This window comes from Passer domesticus, chromosome 1 (assembly GCF_036417665.1).
Source record: "Passer domesticus isolate bPasDom1 chromosome 1, bPasDom1.hap1, whole genome shotgun sequence".
Classification (NCBI taxonomy): Eukaryota; Metazoa; Chordata; class Aves; order Passeriformes; family Passeridae; genus Passer; species Passer domesticus.
In genome coordinates, this window is record NC_087474.1 from 8871552 (window position 1) to 8894105 (window position 22554).

At 36.7% G+C, this 22554-nt stretch overlaps 1 protein-coding gene across 3 annotated transcripts in view; it reads right to left on the reverse strand.

The window, feature by feature from the left end:
• Positions 1-724: 724 nt before the first annotated feature.
• ESYT2 (extended synaptotagmin 2) overlaps positions 725-22554 on the reverse strand; it is an 80218-nt gene continuing 58388 nt past the window's right edge. Inside the window, exons 12-24 of one of the 3 annotated variants that reach the window (XM_064386559.1) lie at positions 22235-22324; positions 21615-21710; positions 18715-18816; positions 14172-14234; positions 12187-12261; positions 11465-11551; positions 10587-10736; positions 9188-9576; positions 7023-7121; positions 6360-6491; positions 4923-5028; positions 3984-4033; positions 725-3861 (exon numbers count right to left, since the gene is read on the reverse strand). In XM_064386559.1, the coding sequence (XP_064242629.1) occupies positions 3816-3861; positions 3984-4033; positions 4923-5028; positions 6360-6491; positions 7023-7121; positions 9188-9576; positions 10587-10736; positions 11465-11551; positions 12187-12261; positions 14172-14234; positions 18715-18816; positions 21615-21710; positions 22235-22324 (1485 nt within the window). In that variant the 3' untranslated portion in view covers positions 725-3815. The remainder of the gene's footprint in view (positions 3862-3983; positions 4034-4922; positions 5029-6359; positions 6492-7022; positions 7122-9187; positions 9577-10586; positions 10737-11464; positions 11552-12186; positions 12262-14171; positions 14235-18714; positions 18817-21614; positions 21711-22234; positions 22325-22554) is intronic. The other 2 variants (XM_064386647.1, XM_064386705.1) reach the window with 2 other exon arrangements.

Here is a 22554-nt window from a genome sequence, read left to right on the forward strand (position 1 = left end):
TTCTAAATGGGATAGTGAGTGGTTGATGAAGTTTTGCAGCTTTTATTTATGGCTGGTGAAAATGGACTAAATATTATGAATTCAGACAAACTGTAACTGTTTATGGGAAGACGTTATCATAATTAATGATAGAATTATAACTAATTATAAATTAATGTTTCATGCAGAGAGCATGATTTCTATGGCAGTTTTTCTGGAATGGATAGAGGATAGAACACCCTTTTTCTTATTTATGCAATACATCATTATATTTTTCATCAATTAGCCTTACAAAGTTAATGAAAGAAAAGGAAAGAATGCCATTGGTAGAAAGCAGCTGATTCTAAATCTAAGGCAATTAAATAAAGTTCTAGATCCTTTCGAAAGATAATTAAAGACAACTAATAAGTGCTAGAATTATGACAATTTGTTCAATTGATCAATTTAAGAGAAAAATAAAATTTAGACACTGAAGTTGAACAAAGGACCTACTCATTCTTATGTGTGAATCTGTTCCAGAACAACAAGCACAGAAATCCCCAGGAAGTGTCCTGCACTTCTCACTCCACTTTCTCTCAGGTAAGATCCAAAAATCTGCCTACAGACCTTATAGCAAGGCTCCCTAGGTTACAGGAGTCTGGATACAGGACTATTTTAAAAATCCAATTCATTGTATTCTTAGTTGGAACAGGGATATGCAAGAGAGGAGAAGGGGTCTGTGTGTAGGGGGAAGCAACACACCAACTTCCATACGAACCATTTATTGAATAAATACATGCATCATAATGTAGAATTACATGAGCAAAAAAGGCAATCTGTACAAAATTGATTACCCTTTGTTCTCATTTTAACTCTCACCATTTGCTGCAGCTCTGATAAAGGATTCAAAACAGAAAATTAAAACTTTTTTAGTCCACTTGCAAGTGATATGCATGCTGATTTGAGTTTGAGTTATACCACTGCTATAGTTAAGAAAGGTGGTTTTCTTGTCAGTGAAGCAGAGTAATTCTAAAAACAGTTTCAATAGTACAGAACATGTGTTGGTACATACAGGTAACAAAGCTTATTTTTTAACCACTTCTTAAACATCTTCATATGTTCATATTTTAAGGCACAGGATAAACAAGAACTACATGAAAAGCTATCAGTTGACATTGAATAAATGACTTGATAATGAGGTGCAATTTTTGCCCAGAGGCAAAATTACCCTTCCTACTTCCATATAAATGGAACAACTGGAATTTGGTAATACAAAAGTTGCATCCACTATCCAAAGAATCAATCTCATCTAGGCACTCACAGTCTGATCCAAATTCACTCAGGAGAATGTTTCTGATGATCTGGCATCCAGAACTGATTATAGACTATGGGAATTCTAGTTGCAATGACAGTTCAATCTCTTCATTTCAGATTCCTAAATGGAAAATGGAATCTCTAAGAACCAATCCCTAATTTTAGGTAGTGAGCTATTTTGAAAACCTGCCCTATATTCTTTATTCAGTTACTCACTTTGTGCTATGCTTTTACATTTGCCTGAACACAGCATTATTTTCCACCTTGAGATTTTAGAAGACAGAAATGTTTTTTGTTCAAGTGCAGTTTTCTGTCCCCAGACTTCACTTAAGACTTAAAATACTGAATCAGTTTAACACCCTATTTGTTGGCTGCAGATCAAACTCTGTGCAGTTGCTGGCCAAGATGTAGAGGAAAAATCCTTCCACCTCAGACTGAACAAAGGCAAAATACAATTATGTTGAACTGCCACTCTTAGACCTCATTTATTCAGATTAGCATTTGGTTCCTGCATTTTCATTGCATTAAGAACAATTCTCTGTCTTTCCATTCTTAATATCTTAATGGAGAACTAGCAAAGAAAATATGTATTTCATAATATATTTAATATGAAGAGATGAGTGAATATATAGCTACTCATACTTTCCAATATACAGTGAAGCCTTCAAATGGAAATGTTTTCTTACAAAGAATCTCTATTGCCCAGCCCAGTGACAGCAGTTACAGTACAATTTACAATGTAAGATTGTTTGATAAAATTGTCATGTATAAAATGTGGCAATGAGAAGGTCATCACCGTATAGAGGTGCATGGTGCAGGTCACATATAACCATAACAAATGTTCATATTAAATTGAATTTAGACAAACTTAAATTTTTAGACTTGAAAAAGACAAAAAGCTACATCTATGGTAGGCACTTTGGTACATCTAGTAATGTAGGCAAATTCTACATCTAGAGTTAAGGTTCTGTCAGTTTTCTTACAATAAAGCTAATTTCAGGAGTTTATCATTCTGCTTTAAAACTCTTTCTTGGCTGAGACATCATTCTAGAATCGTAGCTAAATAATATACTTTGTCTAATTGCATACTTCTCCAAGGATGAGGACACTGGCTTTGCAAAAGCCAAGCTGTTCTCTTGGATTCTTAATGTACATTTTTCTAACAGTCTGAAAAAACTTACCAGAAAAAGAAAAATCAGTTCTGAATACAAAAAAAGTCCCATAATTAATAAAATCAGAGTTATGAGCTCAGCCTGTTGGGGCTGGTGGTCTCCCTTCAGATCCTGCCTGCCTGGATCAGTCTGTGCTGATGGTGTGTCCCTGCCCAGCCCACGGCAATGCTTCAGGAGAAGGACAGCATTGCTCAGAAACCTGGACCACTGATGGGCATTGTGTTCATGCACCAAACATACTAAGCAGCAATGAAGCAACTGTCAAAGACAGTCAATTTCATCTCAGTTCCCCACTTTCTTACCTACTGGTGTTCATTTGAGGATTACAGAAGGTATAGCATAACTGACTATTTTAGCACAGTACTGTATAATAAAAATAACATATGTCTTGTACATATGCCTACTATATGAACTGAACTTGCAAGCTGATTTGTCTACTTATAAATCAGTGAAACATGGTGGTATGGACAGTTTAAAGTGTTTAGACATCTTCTTTATAATACAGAAAAATCCATGTCCTCATACCTTCAAAAGATCACATGTCTAGTACTCCAGAGTACAAGAATAAATAACAAAATCCAACTGAACCTGTATAATAAAACTGTACTGTTTGTTATGTTTACTCCATTAAATGAAAACTCAGATTTAGAAACTGTTATTTGTGGACCTCATCCTGTATTTATACAATATTTATAGAATTCTCTTTTTTATTTATAATACTCTATAGCATGATTTCCCAATAATACATTTATATATAAATATTAAAATGTGAATGTTTTATACATTTTAAGCTAGCCCCACTGGGCCAGAAACACAATAAAGTAAAAATGTTTTTCTGCAGTTTCTTTTTGCAGAGTATCACAAAATGATTAAGACCATTGTGCTGCAAAGACGAGAGATTCATCTGAAGAAATTAACATGCATTTAGAAGAAAATATCTGCATCCTTTATCTAATTTTCTTCTGAATTCAAACCAGCATGAAAGAATTATAAAAAAATAGTATATATTTACATGGTACAGTATACCTTGGTGAGATATAAAACAAGGCAGGAAAACAGCAGAACATGTTCTTTTCACTTTCTAATAGGTACAGCCATCATAAAGATCAATTTAAACACAAAAGGTTACTTTACTGTACTATTGCACATTACAGTAACACATAGAACTGTTTAGCAAAATAAAATATAAAGTTTAACAATGAGGAAGGTTATGTCTACATAAAATGACTGTTATAAAATTATTGGGGATGTGTCTAAGAACTAAATCAGTAAAGCTATAAAAATAACATTGGTACATCTCTGAAAACAACGCATTAAAAATATATAAAGGTTGGCAAAATTATGCGTGAGGAATTCCTGGTGTCCATGGGCCTAACTTGCACCCTGTGGCCTTGTACCATCTTCTGTCAAATCATACCTGAAAAAGAAAAAAAACAAAGGATTGTTGTTTTACATTTAGCATGTATTATTAAAACTACTATTAACACACTAGTTGTTAGTATGTAGTACTATTATTAAAAAAGGAAATGTTATACTTACCACTGGGTCCAGCCTTTAGCAAGTTCTTCAGATGCCAGAGGTATTAATAACTGTGGAAAGTTAAATTACCAATCAATGCACTGTGTGTGCCTTTCATTCTATTTCTGTTAAACATCAAATCTGACAATCCTGTAAACTATCATGTAAGCAATACCATTGGTAAATTATGTATTTATGTCCTTATCATCACAGCTTTCTGCTATCTGCCTAAATTTTCAAGTTGCTGGTTTTGAGCTTAAAATCCACACCCTTCAGTGGTACAGTCCCAGAGCACATCACAGCATGGCAGTGGCAATCAGCAGATGTGTTCCTACTAACAGCCTTCCAGACGAACAGGAAACTTGAGGACACTGCTGACCATGAACTGGCCACGATTCTGTATCTCTCATCCTCTTCACAGAGCTCAGATATGGCAATTTGAAAGGGTGTAGGAATTTACCATTCCTTTTTCATGCTCCAAATCACGTGTGTAGCAAATTGGGTGATTTAATGTGTGCCTATGGAACACTGAAGTTACAAACACAACAGCTGGTGTTGGCATTGGGAATGTCTCCAGTAGCAGCTCTTTCTCATGGATTTTACAAACTGGGAATTTAATTACTGTGTGTTTCCCTAAGTACTCGTTTGTCTTTCCAGTTTTGTCTGAACATTTTCTGCAATACTGCCTGGTTTCTACTGGTTCTTTCCTCTCTCTGACAGCGTGATTAGTAAGTTTGACAAGCACTTTTATTTTGTTACTGTGAACTTACCACTCTCATCTTTCTAAGTCTGGCTCTGCAGTTTGGTCCTTCCCTTACTGAAGCCTGACATCTAAGGCACCTGTAATTTTTGAAAGCTTCATACCTGAATCAGGCTCCAATCAACACTAACTCATATATCAAGAGGATTTTTTTTAATAGAATAAACTATATCAACAGAATTTGCTTATTGTCAACTTACTTTGCCAAGCAGCCCTTTATCTTTGGACAAGAATCCACCACTGTTCTTCACTGCTACATCTAGTGTTCTTCTCTGTACTTCAGGCAGGGAAACACTGAAATCAAACCTGACAGGCAGAGATGCTTTAGAGGGAATTCTGTACCAGAGGTCCAAGTTCAGTTCCTACAGCCACTCAAATCAAAACCAAACCATCTCTCTCCCCAAACAAAAAAATGAGGTCTGAGACAAATGAAGAAAAGAAATCCCAATGTTTTGCCTAAATTTTTTCTTGAAAACTGTGATCAATATCAACATCAAATGTTTGAGACTTCTGTTACCTTTGGCCTCTAGAGGCCACTGGTAAAACAAAACAAACATATGAACAAGACAAAAGGAAGCAAAGGTCAAGCACTGACTCTAGAGAAAAGAGAATGTGGAATCTTACTGTACTGACAGCTCAGTATTAGCATTTTCCAAAAGGAAAAGATTGGTCAGTCTTACTGATCCTTGGTACTTGATAACCAGAGCTCCTTTTCTTTCCTGGCTGGCTAAAGAAAACTATCAAACATAGCTTTTTGCTAGAGCTGAAACTTAGACAAAGTCAGGACAAGGTTATACCACAACCTAAATCTGTCTGTCACTACAGTTCTTAAACAGCTTTATTGCTTTGCAATACATTTCCCTTGGAAAGGCATGGTGAAATAAATCTATTACCTGGAATGAACAGGAGAGATCTGCACTACTGAGAAAATCTGCTGGAGCCTCTAACTAATAATTTACAGATTTGCCTTGGACAGAAGGGACTGAAGTGGTGTTTCCCCTGAGTTCATTTGCTGTCAGTAGAGAAAGGTCTGTATTGAAAAGTGATGGGTGGCAGAGTAAGGGGCAGACATGTGAGGGAAAGTACTACCAAAAAGATGAGTGCAAGGATAAGGATTTTTATGCAATATAATGCATAAGCTGGTGCAACTTCCAACATATGGGCCAGGATATAATGTACAAGGAAATGTCCTGACTCCCTGGATGCTGAGAAGTGCCACAGAGTGACTGAGCAATGTGATCAAGCACAGGCACTGGCTGGCAGCATCAGCCAGGCACTCAGCCAGCCAAGCTTTCTGGCAGGAAGGGAGATCAGCAGCACTGGGCAGCTAAAGGCACTCGTGTTCTCACCACCTGCCAGGAGAGCGAATCCTGCAGCTGAGCTACCAGCACAGGGGCATGGAGCTGGTGTAGGAAGGCAGGAAAGACACAAGTGGCTGCTAACAGCAAGAATGGCTATAGTGATAACAGGGAATAGAAGGATACAAGAGCTGTTACAGCAGAAGAGAAAAATATGATCAAGTCTCATGCTGAGAACCAGGAACTTCAACAGCTCACCCTTCAGTAAGCACAGAAATCTTGATTTGACAGCTTTGCAATTACATGATACAAAACTACTACACATAGTTTAGAACTTACATTTGATCAAACACTGGGTTTAGTGTCTTCTTTGATACATGTGTTTTTCTTCTTCCTGACCGTCTCTTATCAGGCAATAAATACATTCGCACATAGGGATCGGACCCTTCTTCAGAAAACGCTATCAGATTTCTGGCAAAGTGAAAACCAAGGAAAAGCACTTAGAAAATCAACAAGACATTGCTGAATATAAATGTCTACACTACCACCACATAGTTTAGTACATGAAGCAGTTCCCCTGCACAAAATATGATGTGGAGTGACTTGTACAAGACCAGATGGCAAGTAAGCAGAGAGCAGAGGTAGGAATGCAATGTTTCCTAAATTCTAATTTGAAGTTTGGATATGGCTTTTTAGATATCACGTGTTTTGGTTATTCCATAAAAAAATCAGTCTCTTAGATACAGCTTTCAGATACTGCTGATAAAAATCGAAATGTCATTTTCATTTAAAATTTGACAGAGGCATAATAGACAAATATAAAATCAGAGCAAAAGCTACCACAAAGTTTTTCCTGATTCTAAGTACAGCTCTGTATATTTTTGTATTTATGCATATGTTGTTTTAAAAATAATAAAGATTAAAGAATCCACTTAAGAGTAAGTCAGGATAGAACACACTTTATAAAGAAATATGCCCAGATATCAAATTGTGTATGCTCACCTGCAGGAATGCACCACCACAATCAGTTTGTTTCTTTGTGAACTATGACGAATTGTTAGCTGAATCTGTCCTAATGGAGATTGCCCCAGAGTTGTTCCACTGCAGGAAAAAGCAGAGCATTATGCTTAGTTTTTAAAATACACATTAGAAGTAAGACTTAACTGAGCAGTTTCCCCAGAAATCATGTATTATCCATTTAACTTTTCTAGATCAATGGGAAAGAAGAGAACATGTGCAAATGTGTGAGCATATCCTCATCAGATTCTCGTACTTCAGTTCCTTGGCCAACAACTCTGCTCTCCAAAATAGGCCAGGTATTCTTGTCGTTAGGAATATGGGACTTTATTCATTACAAGAACTTGCTTGCCCTAAAATAAACATCAAAGCAGCATCTAGGAAACTGGGAAGAATAATAGTGCTAAATGCAATGAAAACCTCAGGCATGGGCCATTCTTACCTAAGGCCAGAAGCCAATTAGAAGAGCAGCTCATTCTTTTCTAAATTCTCTTATCATAGAAATGTAGATATCCTTGGCATTAAAACAGTGACCATTTAAATCTACTTCCTGTCATAAAAGCTCAGTATAAACACAACTATTTTATTTTTCTATAGTTTATATCACCATGAAAACAAGATTAGAAAAAAATTACACTTACAGGTCATGTTTAAGCAAAAAGCAAGCACCATGCTTAAGAACTTGTGTTTTATGAATGACCAGAATATGCAGTTCCCTCATCTCCATGAAATGCTCATTTTAGTTTGTATGAACTGACTGTAAGTATTTTCCATATCACACAGGACAGTCACCTAAAGGATATCTTATCTTCAAGGGAGAAGAATGCCTGTTTTGTGAATATCTACTGCAAAGTGATTGATCCATTAAAATTCCCAAGTAATTTACTTTAAAAAATAGAATGAAGATTTAATTTCAGTATTTTCTAAGTTGAAATTTAAAAAATAATAATAATCAAAGCATGTGGTCTGCAATAAAGAGCCTCATTACCTCTAGCTTTACCACTCTTACCAAATGACAAAGTATGACATTTGTGCATTGCATGAGGAGTAGTATTTCAATCTTTATCACAATAACAAACTCTAACTCAGTTTTGGACTAGGAGAGAGCCTGACAAAGTCAAGACAAGTTAGCACGTGACTATGAAGATAAATGGGGGTCTGGAGCACATAAGCAGGTGGTGTATTTGTACGAATTGAAGAGAGAGCCAACAGCAGACTCAACTGCAGCCCTTCCCTACTTAAAGCAGACATTTTAGAGAAGACCAATTCGGAATCCTCATGGCTGTACACAGTAAAATAACAAGAGATCATAGCCAAGATGCAGCAAGATAAATTTCAATAGAAATATGGAACAATGTTTTAAAAGTGGAGTGGTTAAGCACTGGAGTTGCTGAACAAGTTATGGCATCTCGATCCCCGGAGATAACCAAAAGTTGTTTGGGCAAGGCCCAAGAAACCTGATCTAACTTTGAAGAGGAATCTGCTTAGAGCAGAGGGATGATCAACCAGAGATTCTGTCCAACCTCTATGACTCAGTTGATTCTATGAATTCTGACAGAGAAAAAGATGAATTGGTTCAATCCCTTGCAAATAAAAAAAATAAAATCTTTCTACTTAGATTCACAGAGAAGCTTGATGAATAAGGAATGAATAGTTTCCAGTCTTCTATTCAGAGCAGGATGGCTGCTCAGCTGTCTGTACTTGGTAAGTATAGCTGCCCACTGAGGCAAGTAAAAAACAAATTGAAGAATTTAAGAAAGCATGTCTGCAGCAATCTTCAGTGACTGCATAGTAACTGACTACCCATTTAACATTCTTTATAATCTAATATCCCTCTGAATTATTTTAAAAGACCAGCCATTTCCAGCTTAATTGGCTTAATTAATGCTAATAGGATTCAGTGGTGAAACAGGCAACTACTGCCATGAAACTACAGAGTGCAGCTATGAGAAGAAGTGGGACTTTATCTGGCAGACGATCACAATGGTAAGGAACTTCTAATTGCAGCTTCTGTCTGCGATACCAGGAAGAAGCAGAAAATCCCAAAGACCGAACAGTAAAGAACATTCTGAAAGGTGAACTAAGCACTCCTGCTTTGGTGGCACTCTGAATCAGCTGGGAAGTGCTGCAAGGCACCAGTGAAGCCGTACTTCTCGAGCTGCCGCAGCCTCTGGCGCAGCTCCTGCGTGGCGATGGGCAGGGAGATGTCCGAGGCGATGCTGGGCGTGGGCTCCTTCACCGACAGGTGGCTGGGCGAGCACGAGAAGTTGGAGGCGTGGAGACTGGAGGAGCTGCGGCTCAGATCTGTTGGCCACTGCGGGCTGGCGTTGGGAGGCTGACTTTTATCAGCTGAGTCAGTCTTTTTATCACTGTCAGTCACTGGGGATGCTGGAACGGGCTTGTTTGGATCAGATGTTGGCGAGACGGGAACCTGAGGCTTGAAAGATGATTTTCTTGCATCTTTGGAAAGAGACGGCCTTTTTACTTGGGCTGAGTGTTGATGATCTGGAGATCTTGTCTGCTTTTCAAGAGAAAGGACCTGGATACAGGAAAATACACATAATGTTCTATTTTGTAGTATAAGAAAGAGGAACAAATTACAAGAACACTGGTTGGTGACAAGTTGTAAAGTTAAGACACCAAAGCAGGACCAAAACCATTCACAATTACTAACTCTTCACTATGAAATACTTTACATGACAAAACACATCTCTTCCTTCTTCATGGCAACTGCAGTAACTATAAAACAATATTAAATTCTCCATTCATTAAGAATTATTCTCCTCATTATTCCCTTCCCATATTCTAGGCATTTCTGGTGTAAATGCTATTTACTTTGCAGTTCTAGCCATCTGGAAAGATATTCTGTAATTTTTTCTTCTACTCTTTTGAAATTTAATTTTACATCACAATTTTTTCTCATTAATTGTTCTTACTTTCTCTTTTATACGTTGCTTTAATTTATTAATGACACCTAAGCAACCAAGTGCTTTAGAATGAAAAATAATATAAGTGTGACAGTGTTTGCACAGAGATATAGTACCTTATTAAACCAAGTAATTTAGATGGAGAAAAAAGACAAACCAACTTTCAGGTATGGAAGTTTTGTTTTCAAAACTCCAAGGTGCTTGAAAGCTGGTTTGAATTGTTCCAGTACTATGCAGGTACTTCTTTTCCTTATACACTTTATTTTTTAAAACCAGCAAAACCTCAGTTCTATTTCTAGATAGAGGCTTTTTCACTGATCTGTAGCCCACTGAGTTCAAAAGAGATTTGAAGGAATTCAGGTTCCAAACATGATTTCCAAGCCTAAAACCACAGGGGACCATGGTTCTAATTAATGCAGGTGACCATGCTGAGCATTGCAGTTTTCAAATGGAATATATTTAAATTAGAGGCTATCTCTGTGTACTGCTAACTGCACAAGCAAAGACACTTGGCAGGTGACATCAAAGGAAATGCACTGGCTTCTTCAAAAGCTGGCAGACCAGGAGTCAGCACAGCCCTAAATGCTTTCAGATGTTTGCAATGGGAAAGGTTTCAGAGTACCCTGAGTGCAATCTTCATGTTTATAGTGCTGTTGGGACCAGAGTTGCTCAGGTGGAATCGCTGATGCATAGTTAAATCTTCACTCTCTAGCAACTGGCTTAGAGGCAGCTTGAAGTTCCCCAGAGAACACTGGTGTTGTTCATCCCTCACCTGAAGGAACACAGAAATTAAGTCACTTTGTATCATCTGCTTTGTAAGAATTCAAAGAAAGAAATTACATTTTTATTCAGAAAAAAAAATACAAACAATATTGAAAGTAGTTTGTTCTTAAACCAAGTTTCCCTGATTTTAAGATTACATTGAAGGAAGAAAAAACAAATATACTCAATGCCTTGTTTCTTCTACCTTACCTTCTACAGCAAAAGTAAGACAGAAAAGTAACCACCACCACATCTACATCTACCAGACCTTTGTGCAAAATAACTACAGGGTTTCCAAACTGTCCATGTGAAAATGAATTCCCACAGCTATTAGAGAAAGGGTGACTAACACAGTCCTCATTTACACTTCAGCCTCTTAGAATGATGTAAAGGACATGTCAACATTGTAAAGGGATAAAGTGAATACTTCCTTGGTGTGAGAGAGGAAAGATTCCTAGTTTCAAACTGGTATACCAAATTTACTTTTGGATTTTTTTAAATTAGAAAAGACACCCATTAATTATGTTATTCATATGAGAGCCTGGTTATAGTATTTCTTCCATTTAGTAGTAAAGGGAAATAAACATTTCATTGCCTGGTCTAAAAAAATACTTTAAGTATAATTTTAATCATGTTCACATTATATTTAGTCTCATTTCATAACAGCCTTTAATGTTTGACTTTTACTGCTGCAATGTCTTAGAAGATAAAGGTATCTAAAGAGACTGAGACACATACCTCAACTTCAAGATCTTGTCTTTTGGGATTGTGCACAAAGAAAGTAAAGTTTTCCTCCCATACTGGTTCATTGGTCTTGTATCTAATCTGAAGTTAAGCAAAAAGGAAGTACACAAATTATCAGTTTGTCTAATAGAGGTGGTTAAGAGATGATCACATTTTTCATTTTGGCATTTTATTTGTGTGCAGGGGAGGGAAGCAAGGCTCGGGAAGGATGTAGAGAACAAGAGTGATGAGGAGCAGCTGAGGGAGCTGGGCTTGTTTAGTCTGGAGGAGGCTCACGGGGAACCTTATTGCTCTCTACAGCTCCCTGAGAGGCAGCTGCCGGGAAGAAGGCTGTAATCAGGTGGGGGTCAGCCTCTTCTCCCAGACAACCAGCAACAGGATAAGGGGAGATAGTCTTAAAATGCACCAGGGCAAGTTTAGCCCAGACATTAGAAAAAAATTCTTCACAGAAATAGTGACTGGGCATTGGATGGGCTGCCCAGGGAGGTGGTGGAGCCACCATCCCAGGAAGTGTTTAAGAAATACTGGATGTGGCCCTTTGTGCCATGGTTTAGTTGATAAGGTGGTTTTAAGTCAGTCTGTGGCTGCTTGTTGCCAGTTTCAGTTCTGGTGGCAACTTAGTGTGTGTATATGGTCCATGGTTTGGAAGCCAAATGCCAAGCTCACAGACCTCCCAAATATGTGAAGACAGAGCCAAGTCTACAGCAGGAACTTACCTTACTCTCCTGCGCCTTGTGTCCGACTGACAGCAAAACAAGTGGGTTGGGATTGCTGTTTATTTTCTTTCCTGACTGGTAAAGAAAAAGCGAAAACTTTGCCTTCAGAATAAAGCAAAACCTCTCCCCTCTGAAACTTAAATTTTTGCATCTTAAAAATACAAATCATATGCATTCTACTACATGCTTCTCTATTATTCTCAGTATTTTATTCAGCTGGCTGGAATGGCAGACTAGTGAGTAGCTGGTGAACACATCAACATGAAGGCATCCAACTACCTGAATATGCTGAAGCAAAATGCTACTAATAAGCAAGAGTTTTAGACTCATTTCCATTTTCTTTAAATGAAACTGGTAAGATGCAAATTCTTATCTTTTAATGAGCATTACAATCCCCAAAGCTTATGAAGCATAGTTAAAACTGCCAAATGAATATTGCATGCAGATGGAAGATATGAAGAAAGCACAAACTCAGGAACTTTATAAACAGTGCTGTAGAACTATTAAATTGGATGTGGTATCCAACACTGATGTTCCCTACTTTTCAGTTTTGGGGAGAAAGAATATGCACTAAAATGTATGTGAGGGATATTTCTACAGTTTACCAAATACTCTTTATTAGAGAATCAACCATCTGCCATATCTGAGCCTTGCTCACCAGCTGTATAGCATTACATCAAACTGTGAAAACAAACATCAGTTTAGAAACAGAGTATATATGCAAAGGAACATTCCAACTATATGTTTCTTTCATGAATTTCAATTTAATCTAACAAAAATTCAATTCAGAAAGAAAATTTAGACATGAAAGTTAATCATCTCAAGCAGGTGTTAATGCAGTTTAAAAAGCCTAGAAAATGGAGGATACATGGTTATTTTGAGTTCTACCCTGTAGAAAAGTCAGGTATATCAACAGAAAGTTAGTCAAAATCTTCTTAATGCATGTAAGGTCACAATTACAACCAAGTGATTCAAATATTTTGTATTTTAAATTAAGAAAGTGCATCGTTTAGATATATTTTTTGATCTGAACTTACATTTTGGACATCATACTTCCACTAATAATTCTCAACTTTATTGTCACATACTGCTTAGAACCATACTTTCCTTTAGAAATAAAGCAGTTAATAAAGCACTCCTTTCTTGGATGAATGCTGCCTTTCTTTTTTATGATTTTTAATTAAAAAAATATTAAGCACTCAAATAAAACCAAATACAAAGGTTTACGGGACAGAAAGAAAGCCATACTACACTGCAGCTGGTGGTGTTTTAAAATGGTAGCTGACATTATCTTCATTTTTTCTTTGTCCACAAAATGGTGCCTGAAACTTTCTTCATAAAATGATGAAACTACAGGAGTTGACAAAAGACCCTACCACTTATGCTGATATGTAAATAGGAAAAATTTCAATTCAAATTAAGCAGGTAGCAATGTGCACCTCTAATACCAGGTACTGACAGACTCATTGTTGACAGCCTCTTAAAGTCTGTCCCTTGTTCAAGTTCCTCCAGCTGAACACCAGCCCTTTCCAAGTTTGCCTGCCAAGAAGCTGGCCTGAATTTCTTTAGCAGTCATATAAAAGATGTAAAACCTACTAAAAACATCTTGCAGGAACAAGGTTATTCCAAAGCAATCATTCAGAGCTGAGTGATAAGGTATCACTCAGTATGTAAAAGATGCCTTAGCTTTCATGTCAGCTTCATTCTTTAGTTACTACCACAAATCAGCTCCCAGCACTTTTCCCCAGTCTTCAAGCAGCCTGAACTCCACTAATCTGATCTAGAGCTCAAATTACCACAGAGCACAGTATTTTAACAACATCCTGACACTGGCTTCTTGAAATCAAATTCAAGTGAAACAGAATTACACTAAGTATGGATCTGGCGATAGAAATCCCATCCAGTGTTGGAAGCAGAGTGTTGCAGGCATTCGTGCATTTCCAATGACTTTTGTGACCTTAAATGGATAACTATATTAATGTTACCTTCAGGGCTTTCTGAACAGCAGCCTTCTTCAAGCCATCAGGGTTAAATTCTAATGGATTATTCTTTTAAGTCAGGAGAGAATGAACATAGGAAGGGTTAATAAGACATGCAATGAAGCAATTTCACTAGGTTAATTAATTATGACATGACAACATAGGACAAAGCAGGGAAGAAAATCAACCTAAAAAAACCCCCAAAAAAACACAACATCTTTCAAACAAAACAAAACAATGAAGGAGCACCACCACAACAAAAACGTCTGACAATATTTTTTTTCCTCTTCTCCTTTGGATATTTTTATTCTGCTTTAAAACTAATATACCCAATTTCTGTCTGCTTGTATTTCTCTGCTAATTTTTTTTTACCCTAATAAAGATAATTCACAAAATATTTTTATTTAATGCCTGATGCCCTACGAACTGCCTTCTGAATGATCCTTTTTAGAATTTGTTTGAGCATATATTCACAACCCAGAAGTTTCTCTGATGATAAGTCAAGTAATTATGCAAAGGAGTTCTTTTATAGGAGAAATTACATCTAATTGATAGGGACTTATATCATTATAAAAGTCAAAGTTCCTTAAGCCTCTTCAGAAAAGTGATGCAAACACTGCATGCTAGCTAGAATGAAGGTCTGCTACTTTACTCAGTTGAATGAAGACATGCAAATACACTAAAAATAGGAATTTAAACTGGCTAAGCAGGACAAAACCTCTGACTGCTTTCCATTAAATATGGAAATTTTAGGTTTTTGTTTTAAGATTAATATACTGTTCTTTAAGTGACACAATAATGTCTAGAAAAATATGCATTCAGTTCATAAGAAATCATTTCAGAAAACAAGATTTGGAAATAAAGCAGACTTCAAGTTAGTGTACTTATGGCTGGCTTTTTCTTTAGAGACACATTTTTGTTTCAAGGAATAATTCTTTTTTAGAAGCTGTAGATTGTGTCAATAAAAAAATTGCATAGTGGCCTTTTAAAATATTCTGGTTTATGAACAGCAACTGGTATTAATGCTTTGCCAAAAGAAATGCCTTTCTGAAATGAAAATCTAAGTGACTAAAATTTGAAGAAATTTAACCTTTATGCAGAAATATTACTTTGCAGTTTCTTTTGGAATGCCATATACTCCAGTTGGCCAAAAAATTCCAAAGATTCTTGGCATCCTGCTTGAAAATTTCTATTTCAGAATGAACATACAATATCCAGGACAAAATCATAGAATATTTTGAGCTGAAAGCAATCTACAAAGAACATAAAATCCAACTCTTAAACTTGAGAGAACCAGAAATAAGGTTTGTCTACTTTTGTGGGGCATTTTTCTTGAACATTATATTTCTTAAAATAAAATCAAGGAATTGTCCACAGTTATTTTCCTGATACATTAGTAACTTAATATTGTACTTACAGAACTTCAAAGATGGAGACTGCACACTATCCCTAGCTGAAACTAATTGAAACTAACTATTCCTCATTGAAACTAACGCTTAACTGCTTTTCATAAAGAAATTTTTAAATCCTCAACAGGTACATTCTTTGCTGGGGTTGAAGCACTGTTCCCTGTTTTCTGACAAAGATAGAAGTGTCACTTTGTTTGCAGCAATTGTGGATTCTCCATCCCTGGAAGTGTTCAAGGCCAGGCTGAATGGGGCTTTTGAGGAAGCTGATCTAGTGCAAGGTGTCCCTGCCCACGGCAGAGGGGTTGGAAGGAGATGATCTTTATAAGGTCCCTTCCAACCCAAACCCTTCTGTGGTTCCATGATTTATTTCCTAGGGAGGAAGTCTCTCTGCTGTCATGGTTACTGTCTCTCTCATCATCAGTGCTGTGCTCCAGACCTCAAATTGCTACAGCCAAGATCAGGGCCTTGGTAATGGCTAAGAAAACAAAATTATTAGGCCATGCTTCTCACAGGCTGCATTCCTCTTTTCTACACAGAGCACAGTGTTTTCTTTCATAACAATATGACACAGCACGACTACAAATCTCTTTCTGTAGAAAGATCTCTTTTCAAATCTCTTTATTTCTATTTCCATCCCACATTTATAAGGATGCAATGACTGTCCTCTACAGAGAATTACCTGATTTTTTCAGGTGGCATCTAACATTCAAAATTATTTGGTGAATTGTAAACTGCCACTCAACTTACTGGACTTTTTTTCCTTCCCATTTACACCTGCATATTCAACACAATTTTTTCCCCTCCTATATTATTATTTCAAGGAATTTTAGAAGTCAAAACCAAACCTATGTGATCATACATAAGGGCAGGCAACCACTGACTCCTGGATTTTGAGCATATCTCAATTCCTCTGGAATCACAGCAAGGACAGGCCAAGAGGGACATCAGCTGGGGCAAATATGTTTAAGCCAGGCCTCAGGTTTCAAGGGAAGAAGCTGCAGGTCCATGAAGATGGTGGCTGGAAGGCTGGGAGGAAGGAGACTCAGAGGAGTAAAGGGGATACTCAATATAAAAAGGGAACGTCTTGCTTTGGGTGACATAATAGTCTTGGTATGGTTCTCTCTGCAGTAACAGGAAAAGAGGATGAGTTATCCAAGAAATACACTGATAATGACACAGTGGAATCCTCTAACAGCCAGTGACATTTGCAGTAAATCCTAATAACAAACCCATAAATTATGCAAGTAACAAAGTGGTTTGTAATTCAGCCAGCTCCTGATTCAATATGCTTTGGAGAATGACTCACTAACTTCTTCAGGCTCACTAAATGTTGCTTGGGGTATCTCTGAGTGCATCCTCACTGGAAAACCAGAAGACAGTCACTACCTGCAAGAGCTCATTTTAAATGTGGATAATTTATGTATTACACAGACACCAAAACTGTTATGAACTACTGATTATCATAAAACTCATGTTACTTTTGGAAATTACTCTAACACAACTCTTATACCTTAACTTCAGCTAAATCAGATTTACATGGGTAAATGTCTTGGTGTCACAAACCTAGATTTGCAGCAGTGAATAACCTATCTAGAAAGGAACAGAGATCACTCAGAATTTTCCTCTCCCCACAGGAAGTGAGCTCCCTTTCCAACACTTCCCCAGTAACTCATGTTCCACGTTAGAGACTGAGCTAGCAGGTGTGAATGTTTGTGCAACAGCCCACGTTTAAGGGTGCCCTGGGAACAAGTGCAGCTCTAGGGCTGCTGGAGCTGTTTTTATCCCTGGGTTACTTCAGACCTCTCCTGTCCCCTGGCCTTCAGCCACACTCCTCCTCCTCTTGCAGCAGCAGCCAGGACACTGCAGAGCCAGGCAGCTCCCAGTGCTGCAGAAGGGAATCCAGACCCAGCTTTCTTAGAATAGCTGCTGTTCCACTCTGCCTCACAAACTGATTCAGGGATTTGCAAAGTTTTGTTTGATTCCTAAATAAATGCTCTATATAGACAACCTGTTTTATCACAAAGATCCTAAGATCCACAAAAACCATCAGGGCCACATCCTTAATCCAACATTTTGATTTTTTTTCAAATAATAACTAATTTAAAGATATATCTGGTATTTGTATAACTAAAAGAAATAGCAACTTCTTAACAGTTTTAACACCAAGATGCTGGAACTGTAGGTTATAAATTATCTTTCTCATTCATTAATTTTTAACAAGATTATAAAATGGTTATAACTTTTTAGATACTTTAAAATTGACCTCTACAGAGAAACTAACAGAAAGGATTTTGTTGGGCTTTGGAAAGGTGTTTTAAAATTAAGGATTATAATGTAGCCAGCCAGTTACAAATTTATCTGCACAATCTCCAAAGACAAACCACCTCTCTCTGGCAAATAGATATTTATTCTGAACAGATTCTCAGTTTTTCTGAAGACACTAAGGTTGTACTTCCAGATTTAAGTGTAAGATACTCAGAGGCTCATCAGTTTTTAATAGTTTTCTAACATTAAATTCAAGCAAAGAATATTACTTGTTAGTTCACCCTAGCCTAAATTCTCCCAACTACAGACTAATTTCCAAAAAAGAAAAGGAGCTTGGGAATTTGCAAAACAAGGAGCATCATGGAGTGAGATAGAATTTACAAGGGAATTTACAGTCTGGGAAGCACAAAGAACTGCACCCATTTTTAAAACAACTTGAACCAGTGTGGAGAGGTTGCAAGTTCTTACAAACATTGAGTGTGTCACCTTTTGACAAAACTATTGGTTGCAGTATTTATTATTTTAATTTCTTTGCAATAAAAGCCAACAATTAACCAGCACGCAGTGTGCTAGCACAGTATTCATTTTATTTCTCAATGAATCAGCAATTTAAGTTAAATGTAAGATCTTTTACAACAAACTTATCTTGGGTTTTATCATAAAAGGTTAATTACTTACCCAATGATATGCTGATCAATGAAATTTAAGTAGCCTTTAAAATGCAATAAAATAGCACAAAAACAATGCACACTTCTTGAAACCATGCAGGAAAACAAATTGCATGCTCTCATTCCACTAGAGTGAGTGGCTTTAGTAGCACTAATCCACACTCTGGCAGAGAAAAGGTACAATACAAACAATACCAGAGAACTCACAAATAGTGCTCTATAGAGTGAGGTAGTGTTTTCACAAAAGACTAGTCCCGATGCTCTCCTCTCTTTTAAGTATCCACACCCAAAGTTTCCCTCGTAGATACTCTTAGGAAGATGGAAATGGAAGGAGAAAGCAGAGTGATGGGATTGTGGCAGAATGAATGCATAAGCAGCTTTACTACACAGAAAAGTCAAGGAAAATAGTCAAAGGATTCCAGAGAAAACAGCAGGTAACAAAAAGTAAGTAATTGTCATTACAAATAGTTTCATCCATTAAATGACTTTTTGTAGCACAGCAAGGTGGAATGCTTTTTAATTTATTTTTGAAAATTAATTATTCAAATATCTTAACCCACTTTCCAGGCTCACTCTTGATAGTTCAGATTTATATGGCAGATCCAACTAATGTTTACTAACTTAGAAACCAGCCTTCTACACCATTTCTATTTCTTTTCCAGATCAATCATCCCAGTGTGCCAGAAACTCACAACTATGATGCAAAAGACAGTGTTGAGTTACCACAACACAGGCCTTTAACTCCAACAAAACAAGGCTGAAGGCATGACCTAAAATGTACCAGTGATAAGCATTCACTTAAGGCAATTTTCAAAGTAATTAAAAGTAATTAAAACTAACTAATTCATGTAGAAAACATTTCACTGTAATGTTAAAGTGGTGCACAAAATTCTTCAAATTATTAATAAGGGTCAGTGTAATTTTAACCATTCTCTTTGAATTCTCTCTTCTCCATAAATATAAGCAATCCAAGAGATTAACTTGCTATTTCTCTACATAATTCCTACCACTGAATTTCAGCAAAACATGAGAAACCAACAAATTTCATGTTTAGTCTTGTAAATGTTGCTCCATATTAGAATCCTATGGCTATAAAAAAGCTCTATTGACTACAATTAACTGCAGTTCATGTAGAAGCTCCATGACATTGTCTTTCTAGAATGTACAGCAACCTTTTCAGTTCTCCTGCATAAAAAAGTATTCCCATGGCATTTCCCCCTGTTTGACATAACTGTGAAGCCTTTCAGTCTCTGGTTTTGGAAAATTGGATTTAACACAGTATCATATTATAGTTTTGTAGTAAACTTGTACATGGAATTTACAATTGTTCCATGTTATTTTCTATTATATTCTTTACAACACTGGAAAGAAAGTGACTTGAAGTTAAATATTGAGTCATTTGTTGCAACTGCTTTTCTGGGCTGGTAGAGGAAGAAAGAAGTAAGAGGATTAGACAGGTCCCACACTATGGCCATCATTCTCAACCCACCCAGGCAATTCTTGTACTGTAGACAGAATATCAGATGCAGCAATAGGACATTTGGGATGCTGTTCCCCAATTTCCTAACTCGTCTGCTTTGTACAAAGAACTCCCCCTTTCTGTGCCCTAGAGTTTAGAGATCTGCTGATTACCTGGACTGAAATTAAAAAACTGTCTGCAAAAAAGGTAGAACTTGAGACCTGCAACCTCATCTTTCCAAAGGAAAGAGACAATGTTAGAGAATGTTTGTTTAAAACAAAAACTTTGATTTATGACAAAGCCTCAGTATTTGCTGGAGAATGTAACAGAGAATCAGAGAAAAGACTGGAATTGGTGTAGGAGAGAACTTTACACCACTTATTTAAAGTAAGAGGCTTTAGTGTATTTTACCAAACATATTAAATTTGTAGCTGTTTCACTAAAATTCAGTAGTTGAACAAGAAGATACATAAATTGATTCAACTGAATCTATTATACAAAACAGATGGCAGACAGACTTTTCCTATCTGTCACAGTACTCTGAAACTGATGCTAAGCACATCATAATTCTATTCTGTTCCTGCTTACTCTGTAGTAATTCTATTTTTTTTTCTGCTAAGTTACAGATTTTGCCTGAATTTAATATACAGTGAGGTTAAAAAGGAAACATGAGGATCTATTCCAAATGACTCTTTTTAGCTTTTAAAATAGCCTAGAAATACTACTTCCAAACTCTGCTCTATACACCCTGGAACAGACATGAAATCACTAGTCAGTCATGTAAATTGTTTGGGCTACTAAGGTTTCATTTGTTACCACTATGATTTAACTTAATTTTAACCTAAATTTCATCTGCAAAATGCATGCAAAAAAAATCCAAAGCTTGAAAACTATTCTCTGATTAATATTTTAGTCATCACTTCCAGAACTTCTCATCTAATAGCAATGCTGAAAACCAGCAAACTCAGTCAAGTTGCATGTATCTCTTTATGGTAGAGTTAACTTTATTACTGCTATCAATTACAACCAGGAACAGTACTTCACTAATCTGAAATAAACTCCAAAACAAGTTACTTCACAGTCCAATAGCATAAATCCATAGAGAGAGAGAACATTATTTATTTCTATGTTTTGCAAAATCAAATAAACCACCCTGCAAAAAACAATCTGGTAGAAATCTCACACAAGTATTCTGACACTGTAACATCAACTACACGGGATTGATTTCATGGTGAGGACTTCAGTACCTCCACATCTCCAGCAATATCCTAAACCAAAGCAAGTGAGTTCACCTGAACTTACGGAAGTGGGTTGTTCCTCAGTTAGTTCCTTAAAATTCCTCATGCTAATCCCATACCATGTATGGAAAACATCATATAATAAAAACATGCAGCCTTTCAAGTCCAGGAAAGGAGCATTCTTTAAAGAAAAACCACACTGATTAAAGAATAATGTTTTAATAAATATATAGCTAAATACTATGCTACTAAAAAAGTGGACCTTACATTACACGTCTTGAAAGGAGAGGAATTATAGAGAAGATGGCACAATGTGTGTTAGTAAAGCAGTGTCACACTACCAAGCAAGACATGCTGGGAGTACCCAAGAGACTCTGTGACACACGGGTATCCATGAGAACATAACTTACAGGCAGATTTCTTGCCGAGTCCAAATACAGAATAAGCAATGCAGATGAGAGCCCATCATTAGCTTGGTCTTTATCAGCTCTAATGCTTGTTAGCACCTAAAACAAAATCACACTGTAAGCCTTTCTGGAAACCAAGTATTAGTATTTCTTTCTCATTTCTGAAAAAAAAACCCAAAAAAACCAAAAACCGTCTCCCAAAAAAGCAAATATTCACAAATTCAGAGCATGAAGCATAAAAAATAAGTTTGCAAGACTCATACAGACATTTCAAAACCATTTGCATGGAAATTTGCACCCCATTTCCTACTTATTTTTTTTAGATCGGACAGATTGTAATAACATATCCATCTTTACCTCCCAGACTAATGAAATCTCAAACAGTAACATTAAGACAAAAGAAGAGAACCACAAAAGCATTTGAAAATCTCATTTAAACCATTGACACTTATGACTGGTTTGAGATTTCTAAAGATAGGCAGCTTGGAATAAAGTTACAGGTTTCTCCAAATTCACAGCAGCTAGAGATCTGGTTACATGCTTAACAAATAAACAAAAAAGTCACAACAAAATCACCCCAAAACAATTAAGATTAGAAGGAAAGTAATGGGTTCCTTTCATACCTTGTCTAGATTGTCAGCAGTTGGCATCAATGTGAGCCATTCCAGTTTTAAATGCAACTTTCCTTTGGACACTTCATCCAAAGTAAACCACTGAAAATTAAGCCAAGTAAGGTGAAATAATCTGGCAAACAAATCTATGATTGCAATTAGTTCTTCAAGATATTTAGGAAGCACTAAAGTCTGCTACGAATCTCTCAGAGGTGAAGTCCACATCACCTGAAAGATCTGATCCATGAAAATGTCTTATTTTGCATAAAGCATTACAACACAGAATGATAAAATCACCCAGACAAACATTATACATTATATGATAAAAGTAT